The sequence below is a fragment of the Pelophylax lessonae genome (assembly GCF_965119305.1).
Source record: "Pelophylax lessonae genome assembly, chromosome: 3".
NCBI lineage: Eukaryota > Metazoa > Chordata > Amphibia > Anura > Ranidae > Pelophylax > Pelophylax lessonae.
Window position 1 is genome coordinate 202774231 of NC_138770.1, and position 12285 is coordinate 202786515.

General features: G+C 45.0%; 1 protein-coding gene across 6 annotated transcripts in view; it reads left to right on the top strand.

Moving 5' to 3' along the window:
* SAP130 (Sin3A associated protein 130) overlaps positions 1-12285 on the top strand; it is a 114510-nt gene that overhangs the window by 68265 nt on the left and 33960 nt on the right. For all 6 annotated transcript variants that reach the window (XM_082249679.1, XM_082249680.1, XM_082249682.1 and 3 more), the window contains 2 exons: positions 8249-8370; positions 9211-9534. In XM_082249679.1, coding sequence (XP_082105805.1) covers positions 8249-8370; positions 9211-9534 — 446 coding nt within the window. The remainder of the gene's footprint in view (positions 1-8248; positions 8371-9210; positions 9535-12285) is intronic.

Here is a 12285-nt window from a genome sequence, read left to right on the forward strand (position 1 = left end):
GGTCTCACGAGGGAAAGAGTACTTTTCTTCTGCAGGCTACTAAGGGCAAGGAACCTTGTAGACGTGGGCCTTCCTTCTAGGCTCATACATTTTTTGTTTTTTGTCCCTCAGGGTCTGACAAAGGGCTCAAAGCCTTTCAGGGCCTCCTCTGGACAAACTCCAGAAGTTGCAGGCTGAAACTCGTCTCCCACTGTCCAGCAGATGGTCATCCCTCCGGACTTGCATGCAGGTGTTGGGCCTGATGGGGTCTACCTTTGAGGCGTTTCCGTTGGAACAGTTCCATACGAGGTCTCTGCAAAGGGAGATTGTGGCCAAATAGAACAAGACTCCGCAGTCTCTCTGCTCAGGGGATGTCGACACTTGAAGAGTCCAGACTACTGATCAATGTATTGGCACTCTGAGCGATCAGACTGTGCCTGGACAATTGAACAGATCGTCTTCAGGCATGTCCAGTGTGCATTCAGTGCGCAATGCCACAGCCGTGGCTTATGTCAATCACCAAAGGGGCACAAAGTGTCCTGGCAGCTCTGGAGATAGCTGGCATTCTAAGGTGGGCAGAACGGTTTGTTCCAGCCCTCTCTACAATACACATTCCCGCAGTGGAAAACTGGCAGGCGGATTACCTCAGTCGGCAGGCTTTGGACCAACAGAAGTGGTCCCTTCATCCGGAGGGGTTTCCTCAGTTGTGTCTCCAGTGGGGCATACCCAAGGTGGATCTGTTGGCGTCTCGACTAAACAGAAAGGTGCAGAGGTTTGTGGCTTGGTCACAGGATCCTCTGGCAGATGCCACAGACAAACTGGTGGCCCGGGGGGGCGGGGGTCAGTATCATCTGATTTATGCCTTCCCTCTTCTCAAGCTTCAGCCAAGACTTCTACACAGGATTGAGGCAGAAGGGAATTCCATGCATCTTAGTGGCTCCAGACTGGCCTCGCCAGGCTTGTTACACCGACCTGGTGCGGCTGGTCGCCGACGTTCCTTTGGAAGCTTCCTCTCAGGGAGGATCAGCTGTCCAAAGGACCAATCTTCCATCCTGCTTTACTGACGCTGGCTTTGACTGCTTTGCTGCTGAACGCCAGCCGCCAGGTACTGATGGATAGAGGTTTATCTAAGTCTATAAATCCAATGCTGTTAAAAGCTAGGAAATCTACTTCTGGGAGAATCTATAATCTGACTTAGAAGATGTACATTGCGTGATGCGAGTCTCTTGAGGTTCACCCTGGCTTTTTTTTTTTTTTTGTAGGTGGCTCTGATCTTGACCTTCCTTCAACGGGGGGGTTAAGCAGAAATTCCCCTTGAGTACCATCAAGGGCCAGGTTTCAGATTTGGTGGTCTTTTTTCCGAAGGACCCTTGGCCACTCACTCCCTCGTGCTTACCTTTTTTTTCAGGGTGTCCGACATTTGGTTCCTCCAGTGCAGTCTCTGTTGCTGCCTTGGGACCTCAATTTGGTGCATTTGGTCCTCCAGAAGCCTCCCTTTGAGAATCTTTGGGAGATTCTCTTGCTTATGCTGTGATAGCCACCAAAAAAGCCACCTTCTTTCACCTCTGCGTGCAGGGTGTCTGAACTGGCTGGGGTATCCTGTTGTTCACCTTACTTGGTGATTCGCAGAGATAAGGTGGTTCTTCACCCCTGTCCGTCGTTCCTCTCAAAGGTTGTCTGATTTTCATTTGAATGAAGACATTGTGTTGCCTTCCCTTTTGTCCCAGGCCTAAACATCCAAAGGAAAATTGCCTTGCATATCTTGGATGTGGTCCGGGCAATTTGGGTGTACCTGGCAGCTACAGAGTCTTTCAGGAAGTCAGAATCTTTGTGCTCATGGACGGGCCTCAAAGGGTTGTGCGCTTCCTCTGCGACCATTTCCAGGTGGATCAGACAGACTGTTATTTAGGCCTATTCTATCAAGGGTCCGTTTCCTCCTTTCCCTGTCAAGGTGCACTCCACTAAGGCACTTGGTGCCTCCTGGGCCTTCCATCATCAGGCGTCGGTGACGCAGGTTTACAAGGCAGCCACCTGGTCGTCGGTGCACTTTTTCACAAGGTTCTATAAAGTGAATGTGTTGGCATCTGGGGATGCTTCTTTTGGCCACAAGGTTTTGCAGGCTGTTTAGGGGGCTTGATCCTCTTTAAAAGGTGTATTTTTTTCAGGTGGGCTCCAGTTGTTTAGGTTGAGCTCCTGTTGCCTGGTTGGTGTTTGGCCTTGGGAATATTTTTGCTGTTCCCACCCTTCATGTTTAACACTGCTTTGGGACATCCCAATGGTTATGAAGATCAGGAGCTGGGTCCGCCAATGAACGAAAAAGAAAATGGGATTTTTGAATTACCGTAAAATCCATTTAGCTTATGTTCATTGACAGACACAGCACGCTCCCCACTGTGGAGTTGTAATTCTTCTGACACTGCTTGTAACCAGTACCTATAGCAGAGAGAGGGAGTATACCCCCTTGGACTGCCCATAGTGTAGCCACATTCTTTCTGCCTAGTGTTCTACTCCTGTATGGGGTAGTATAACCCAATGGTTATGAAGACCAGGAGCTTTGTCCGTCAATGAACATCAGAGAAATGGGTTTTACGATAAGTCAAAAATCCCATTTTTGCATCTAACATTTGGAAAAATAAATCCTAATATGCTTATTATCTATACGTATTTTGCAGAGTTTGTTTCTAATTTTCATAACTTTTTGCTTTTAACCCTTTTGCGGCCAGAGCCGTAATTTTTGCGCATATGCTTTAAAGAAAAAAAAATCATTTTAGGCTTGAAGATTGCATAAAACCCCTAAAACATTATATACGGTATTTTCTAAAAGCAGACATGCTGGAGAATAAAATAGTAGTCGTTACATACAATTTTTTATGTCACGCGGTATTACCGCTAGGAAACGTAACATTTCAGTAAAAAATACCCTGAAGTTCATTTTAGGGCACACAAACGCAATAAATTACCCTATTTTTTTGTATAATCTAAAAGGTTGCGCTGAGTGAATAGACACCCAACATGTCAAACCTTAACATGATCCTAGAGTCTTGTTTTTTTGTTTAAAAATAAGACCTGTTATACTTACCTGCTCTGTGCAGTGGTTTTGCACAGAGAAGCCCCAATCCTCCTCCTCCTCCTCCTCCTCCTCCTCCTCCTCCTCCTCCTCCTCCTCCTCCTCAGGTCCCTTGCCGGTGATCCTGGCCCCTGCCGAGTGCCCCTTCAGCAAGCAGCTTGCTATGGGGGCACCTCAGCCAAGCCTCTTCTGTGTCCATTCAGACACGGAGCCGTTGCTCAGCCACACGCCCTCTTTCTCATCATTGGCTAACTGACTTTGACAGCAGCAGGAGCCAAAGGCGCCTATTGCTGTGTCTCCACATATCAGGAGGGAGAGTCCCGGGCAGCCATGTCTTTTGTGCAACATCACTGGAGCGATAAGGGGCTAAGGGGGGGCGTTTGCACACAGGATTTTTATCTTCATGCATAGAATGCTTGAAGATAAAAAACCTTCTGCCTTTTTAGAACCACTTTTAAATTTGCATGTACCCATGAATAGGCAACAAACTTCAGTACCCTATATTTTCCATAGGTAACGCCTTAAGAGCCCCCTAAAGGTCATCAGTTTAGCGTTACGGAGGAGGTCTGATGGTAGAAATACTGCTCCTATTCCGGCATGTGCAGCAATATGTAACGTGTATCGCAGATGACGTTTTCATGCGTAGGCATGCCCTGTGCTTGCGTTTCTTTGTGCTTTTAAGTGGGGGGGGGGGGGGTTGGGAAATTTATGTGCTCGGGAGTAAATTTTAAATTTTTTTTTTTTTTTACAATTTAATTTTTTTTTTTTTCTTTATTTACATAAAGCGGTGCTCCACACACGTCACAGGTCCCAGAAGACTGCTGGACCATTCACAAAGCGCAGCACAGTTCGCGCATGCACAGTGGGCACCCAGCTGTAAAGCCACAAGCTGTCACAGCCAGGTGTACACAGTTGAGATCCTGGGGACAGAATATGGATGCAAGGAATGGCTTGGATAAGCACATCGCTGGATCCTGGGACAGGTGTGTTTGTTTTTTTTTTTTTTTAGCTGCTGATTTTAATAAACACAATTATGACTGGAGCTCTTCTTTTACGTCCCCCCGTGTGATAATTTTTTTTTTTTTTTTAGTGACAAATTCTCTTTAATGAAACATCCAGGGTCTCATGGATGGTCTCCCTGTGCTCCACTGATTATACATTCTTTCTCAGCTATGCTGGCTGGTGACATTGAGAGGCGAATCTGGAAGTGATATCAAACATGTTTCTTTCTGGGTCAGCAACAAGGAGGGAGTCCATTCTGTTCCCTCCGCTTTACCCGGAGGCACCTGCTATGTCGGTCCATACATGCTGGTAGAGGATGGGTGTTACCGGGGGGTATGTAGAAGCAATCAGACGGCAGTGCAGCCACCGCAATGCTTACACCTGATTGGCAGGAGTCTGCTTGTCAGATTTACACACAATACTGGTGGCTGCAGCCACTGGGAATGTGTGTACAACCCCCCCCCCCCCCCCCACACACACTGTCAACAGACGTACGGGTTAAAGGATCAGTTCACGTTCATTCAAAGAGTTCTGTGAATATGAGAACTACAACTACAGTCAGTTGGCTTATAATTCTCAATGAGCTACCAGAATACTGATTAGCGCTCTAGGTAACTTATTGATTCTTCCTATCATTTAGTAACTGCTTGCCTGTATGTGGTACGGGTACAGCTACACGGACAGTCTGAAGGAGCCTAATGCCCCATACACACGTGCAGATTATCTGCAGACTTTTGTCTGCAGACTTACCAAAACCATATAATATGAGGTCAAACCTAAACACTTTCAATTTGTATGCAATCCGGCAGGCCCTTGCACTACATAGAAAAGGTAAGTCTGCAGACAAAAGTCTGCAGATAATCTGCACGTGTGTATGGGGCATAAGATTGCTCCCTTGATTTACTGATTGAGGGTGCAATGCTTTACAGGCTTCTAAAAAAATAAATGCTTATTTATAATTTTTTTTATCTTTTTTTTTTTAACATAAAAAAGATGTGCATATTTTTATTTTTTTTTATTTTGTTTTTAAAGGTGAAATTATATTTTAAATGGGAATAATCTCTCCAAGTCAAAATGATCAAAAATGGAAAACCACAGACTAGGGATGAAATTAACCACTTGCCTACTGTGCACTTAAACACCCTTCCCATCCAGGCCAATTTTCAGCTTTCAGTGCTGTCACACTTTGACTGACAACTGCGCGGTCATGCTACACTGTACCCATATGAAATTTTTATCATTTTTTTTCACACAAATAGAGCTTTCTTTTGGTGGTATTTAATCATCTCTGGGTTTTTTATTTTTTACAAAAAAAAGACAGAAAATTTTGAAAAAAAGTTTTTCTTATTTTTTGCGAGTAAATTTTTCTCCTTCACTGATGTGCGCTGATGAGGCGGCACTGATGGGCACTGATAGGCTACACTGATGGGCACTGATAGGCTACACTGATGGGCACTGATAGGCTACACTGATGGGCACTGATAGGCTACACTGATGGGCACTGATAGGCTACACTGATGGGCACTGATAGGCTACACTGATGGGCACTGATAGGCTACACTGATGAGGTGGCACTTATGGGCACTGATGAGGTGGCACTTATGGGCACTGATGAGGTGGCACTTATGGGCACTGATGAGGAGGTACTAATATGCCGCACTGATGAGCACTGATAGGCGGCACTGATAAGCACTGATAGGCGGCACTGCTGGGCACTGAGAGGTGGCACTGAGAGGCGGCACTGCTGGGCACTGAGAGGCGGCACTGCTGGGCACTGACGGTTGGCACTGATGGGCAGCACCATCAGTGCCCATAGTGCTGCCAGTCAGTGCTCATCAGTGCCTAGATGAGCAGGCACTGATGGGCACTGACTGGCAGCACTATGGGCACTGAGGGCATTGATGGGGGTCACTGAGGCGGGCACTGTGGGCACTGATGGGGGGCAATTGTGTATGTTTTTTTACCTTTAGTAATCAGGGCACTGGTGATCAGTGCCCTGATTACATTCCTGTGTGTCCCCGGCGCTGTGAGGCTCCCCCTCCTTCCTCACACTGCAGGCTCTGTGTGAGGAAGGAGCGCCGGCGATGAGAGATGATCTCATATGTTTACATATGAGATCATCTCTCATTGGACGGCTTGATCACGTGGTGAATGGCCGCTGTGGTTGGCCATTCACCACGATCTGTGATCGGCCGTGTCCAAGGGACACGGCCGACACAGATTCTCACCGATGCGCGCTCGCGGGAGCGCGCGGGGAGAGTCTTTCTGGGAGGCCGTTTAAAAACGGCCTCCCGAAAATTCAAGTCCGCGCTGCAGCCGTATATAGGCTGTAGCGTGGATGTCAGGTAGTTAAACAGGAATTTTTAATACGGTTTATGGAACATGGTAACTGTCAAGCTTGTCACATAGATTGTTCCAAAAGCCCCACTCAGAGATTGTTTTTAGTAGGGTGGGTAAAAGGGGTTAGGAGATGAGGATGGTTAAAAAAAATTCTTTAGACCCAATTGAGGCTTAAAACCACTTTTGAGGGACACAGGAATTTAGGTAGTTGGCTTATACTGCGTCCTACTGGAGGACTGAACAGTGGCAAACAGAAAAATCATAATTCAGGCCCCAGTATAACCCTTACTTTGCCAACCATGCCGTGTGTGCGTTTTATTTATGGTAGTGTACTAGGAGCATGGATGTCTTTTCTGTCCTCTAACCAGTTTGTACTGGCCTCTTCTTCCTTTCTATTTTTTTTTTTTTGCTCTTAGTCTTGGTCAGTTCTTCAAACAAGGTTGCTGCTGCTTGGGTCCTCTATATAGCAGCTATCCAAATCTGCATGCCAGGGAGCAAGGGCTAACCTGGGTTCTGCATTGTGGCACTTTCCAGACCTAGTGTGTACTATTACTGTGCAATCTCCGGTATATTTTGCTTAGCAAGGTTGGTTGTCTGGCTAATTTGGAGTTGTACTTTCTTGATGCCAAGTTTGTTGAATTTTAGACCTTGGGCCTTCTCATGTAGATCAACTGGGCTTTTCTTCCTGAACATATCTTTCTCCCTAGGTTCTCTTTGGGATCTGTTCTTAGTGGGGGGTTATCACCCTTTTGTTCAGTTGGTAACAGGTCCATTCTTCCTGGACCTGTTATTATTCCACCTACTGTTGGTGAGATTCGGTTAATCAGCTTCTCGTTGGCTCAGGTCTGGTTTTCCTTTCCATGTGGACTTATTTTCTTCTAGCAGGGACCTTTTTTATCTCAGTCTGAACCATCAGCTTGATCCTCCATGCTCTCCCCTTGGTCGTGTTGGCATGTTCCTCTATCCAGAAGGTGGCTACACTTCATGCATTCTGTTTTGGGCATTGGTCTTTCAGGTGGCTTCTGAGCTCCTAGTGAGGCCCCTTTGTGTTTGTTGCCCATCCCTCAGCTGTACTGTAGATGTTCCCACAGTATCTGAATGTGCCACTCAATAGACAAGAGAAAAAAAAAAGAAAAACAACCCATTGAGGGACACGGGTGCAGCCTTTCTGTGTTTTTATTTATGCCCTTAGGGCCAATTCACACTATAGAATCGCAGTCCGGATGCTTTTCTTCATGTGCATTTTGGATGCGTTTTTAATGCAGTCCAGTGCATTCCCCCCCCCCCCCTCTTTTTTTTTTTAACCTTAAATAAGGACATGTTTCAGTGCATTTTGTATGCGTTTTGCAGTGCTCCAGTACAGTCCAGTGCAGGAAAAATGCAGCATGTTCTAATTTTTTTTTTTTTTTTTTTACAAGAATGCACTGAAACTGCAAGCACTGGTGTGAACTATGCCTTTGGATGCCATATAACCTACTTTCCATGCATTTTTGGTGCAGAAAAAAAAACTCTGGACTGCATGTGGTGTGAACTGTCCCGGAGTACTGCTTTACTTAAAAACTGAAGCATGCTGGGTAGAGGAGGAACCCTCCCGGGGGCTGTCTTTTCTGTTTGCTAGCATCTAGTCCTCCCTGTAGGTGGCAATATAACAGCATAACTCAACTGTATTTGAATTCATCTGTCCCTCATTGGACAACAAGAAATTAATTTTAAATTTTCTGTAAATTAAAAAAGCTTTCTACAGATAGGGAATATTTAGAAGTTTACTAAACAAACAAAATGCACCTTCCTCCTGGACTGTTTTGATGTCAAATTATTTTTGTCTAGTTTATTCATCTTTGTTTTATTTCTGTTTCACAGGCAGCCCGTGCCAGTACAACTACAGTATTTTCTACCCACTTATCCCCAATCTGCCTATCCTCTGGCTGCTCACACATATACCCCTATAACCAGTTCTGTGTCCACTATACGTCAGTATCCAGGTGGGTGTTCTTAGAATACATTGTATACTCTATACTTTCTTTGGTAAATGCTGTGCGTTTAATTTTGGATTGTCACTAGACCTTGAAATGCTATAGCATTGTATAAGTGGCGTTTCACACTTCTGCGATCATAGACATCGCATATGATCCGGAGCGCACTGCTCCTAAAATCACATGCGATGTCTGTGCGGTTTGAGTTCAGCCATACAGTTTGTATGGCTGAATTCGCACCGCAATCTCAGTGAACACGCACAGGACCCTTTTTTTGGTCCGCAGCAGAATCGGATCGCATGGTGGTTTACACCGATCTGATCTGGGGGTGTTTGAATTGACACCCCCAGTGTATCGCATATGGCAGTGTGAACTGCCTGTGCTGCGGATGCGATACAGGAACACGCAGTATATTGGCAGTGTTCCTGCATCGCAATAGTGTGAACCGGTACTAATAGCATTATTGTGGCCTTGCAATCTTGTTTTATGTCGACACAAACACATTATTACATACATAAGAGTCACGTAAAAGTATGTATACGTTGACACATTTCTGTCTTCTGAATATGCATGTTTAAATGTAATGCAGCTTGCTCTGCTGCTGTATCAGTTGCTATTGGGATTATAGAGTGGAACTAGCAAGTGCATTAGATGCTACATATACAAATTGTATAATAGCTACTCTGCTGTTGCATTAAAAAATAGTTAAAAGTAACTGGCCAGCAGTGATATCGAGAAATTATTTTAAAAATCTGGTTTTACGTTAGAACAGACTTGCTTATGGCAGCTTTAATATTGTTTTTCTGTTAATTTGGGTGGCAAATCTAACATTTCTGGTTTCCCTTTTAGTTTCAGCACAAGCTCCAAACTCTGCAATTACAGCCCAGTCAGTGGCTTCCACTGTACACCTGAACCCAATGCAGCTTATAAATGTGGATACATCGCATACGCGTCACATTCAAGGGATCCAACCTGCACCAGTCAGTGCACAGGGGATGCAGCCTACACCCTTCAGTACACAAGGCATTCAGGCCACACCTATTGGTACCCAGGGAATCCAGCCACCTCCGATTAGTTCACAGGGAATCCATCCTGCAGGATCAATAACCACTCAGGGTGTCCAGACGTCATCTGTCAACTCCCAGCAGGCTTCTAGTGATGCAAAACCTCCTGGTAATGTATTATATGTATGCAGTCACTAATTGTTTAGCTTAAAAAAAAAAAAAAAAAAAAATATATATATATATATATATATATATATATATATATATATATATATATATATATATATATATATATATATATATATATATATAATATATATATATATATATATAATATATATTTTATTATATACGTGCGCACACACTATTGTTAAAGGTATAGGGACGCCTGCCTTTACACACACAAACATGAATCCCATTCTTGGAAGGCTGTCCACAAGGTTTAGGAGTGTGTCTATGGGAATGTTTGACCAGTCTTCCAGAAGCGCATTTGTGAGGTCCGATACTGATGTTGGACGAGATTTCCTGGCTTTTGCAGTCTCCGCTCAAATTCATCCCAAAGGTCTTTTTATTGGGTTGAGGTCAGGACTCTGTGCAGGCCAGTCAAGTTCCTCTTTCCCAAACTCGCTTATCCATGTCTTTATGGACCTTGTTTTGTGCACTGGTCCAAATCATTTGGTGGAGGGGGGATTATGGTGTCGGCTTGGGCTTGGCCCCTTTGTTCCAGTGAAGCGAACTCTTAAGGCGTCGGCATACCAAGACATTTTGGACAATTTCAAGCTCCCAACTTTGTGTGGGGATGAAGTCCTGACTTCAACCTGCTAGAGCACCTTTGGGACGAATTAGAGCGGAGACTGCGAGCCAGGCCTTTTCTTCCAAAGTCAGTGCCTGACCCCACAAATGCACTTTTGGAAGAATGGTATGTAAATACTCAGTGGTGGTGGGTCCCGGGGGGCCCTTCGTGGTTTCTTGCACCGGGGCCCTGAAAATTCTAGTTACGCCTCTGCTCCTCCATGACCACATCACAAAGCTGGTAAATGTTAGAGACCTTGCGCTCCTTCACCTTAAGTTTGAGGATGCCCCAAAGATGCTCAAAGGGTTTAAGTCTAAAGCAATGCTTGGCCAGTCCATCACCTTTACCCTCTGCTTATTTAGCAAGGCAATGGTCGTCTTGGAGGTGTGTTTGGGGTCATTACGTTGAAAACTGCCCTGCAGCCCAGTCTCCGAAGGGAGGGGATCATGCTCTGTTTCATTATGTCACAGTATATGTTGGGCATTCATGTTCCCTCAATGAATTGTAGCTCCCCAGTTCCGGCAACACTCATTCAGCCCCAGACCATGACACTCCCACCACCATGCTTGACTGTAGGCAAGACACATTGTCTTTGCATTTCTCTCCTGGTTGCCGCCACACACGCTTGACACCACCTGAACCAAGTAAGTTTATGTTGGTCTCATCAGACCACAGGACATGGTTCATCTGGAGTATGCTGTCCAGTTCTGGGCACCGGTCCTCAGGAAGGATGTGCTGGAACTGGAAAGAGTCCAGAGAAGGGCAACAAAAATAATTAGGGGAATGGAGGACATCAGCTATGAGGAAAGACTACAAGCACTGAACCTATTCTCTCTGGAGAAGAGACGATTGAGGGGGGATATGATATCAATGTACAAATACTGTACTGGCGACCCTAGCATAAGGAACAAACTATTCAGAGAAAGGGAATACAAGAAGACACGTGGCCACTCACTAAAACTAGAGGAAAGGCAGTTTAACCTTAAAGTACGTAAGGGGTTCTTCACTGTAAGAGCGGTAAGGATGTGGAATTCTCTTCCACAAGCAGTCGTAACAGCAGGGAGCATTGATAGTTTCAAAAAACTATTAGATGGGCACATTAAAGACCACAACATGCAGGGGTATACAATGTACGGTTAAAAGCAAACGCACACACACATCATAGGTTGAACTGGATGGACTGATGTCTTTTTTCAACCTCACTAACTATGTAACTATGTCCTTAGTCTGCTTGTCTTTAGCAAACTGTTTGTGGGCTTTCTTGTGCGTCCTCTTTAGAAGAGGCCTCCTTCTGGGATGACAGCCATGCAGACCAATTCCATGCAGCGTGCGGTGCATGGTCTGAGCACTGACAGGCTGACACCCCACCCCTTCAACCTCTGCAGCAATGCTGGCAGCACTTGTACATCTATTTCCCAAAGACAACCTTTGGATATGGCGCTGAGCATGTGCACTCAACTCCTTTGGTCAACCATGGTGAGATCTGTTCTAAATGGAACCTGTCCTGTTAAACCACTGTATGGTCTTGGCCACCGTGCTGCAGCTCAGTTTCACGGTCTTGGCAATCATTCTATAGCCTAGGCCATCTTTATGTAGAGCAACAATTCTTTTTTTCAAATCCTCAGAGCGTTCTTTGCCATGAGGTGCCATGTTGAACTTCCAGTGACCAGTGTGAGAGCGATAACACTAAATTTAACACACCTGCTCCCCATTCACACCTGAGGCCTTGTAACACAAACGAATCACATGACACCAGAAAATGGCTAATTGGACCCATTTTTTATATGTTCACTTAGGGGTGTACTCACTTTTGTTGCCAGCGGTTTAGACAATAATGGCTGTGTGTTATATTGAGGGGACAGCAAATTTACACGGTTATACAAGCTGTACACTCACTACTTTACATTGTAGCAAAGTGTCATTTCTTCAGTGTTGTCACATGAAAAGATAAAAAATTGACAAACATGTGAGGGGTGTACTCACTTTTGTGAGATACTGTGTGTGTGTGTGTATGTATGTGTGTATATGTGTATGTGTGTGTGTGTGTATGAGGCTAATAAAATTCACATAAGGCACTAGGTGAGTTCAATTACCACCTTAATCAGCCACAGAACCTGTGTAATTAAT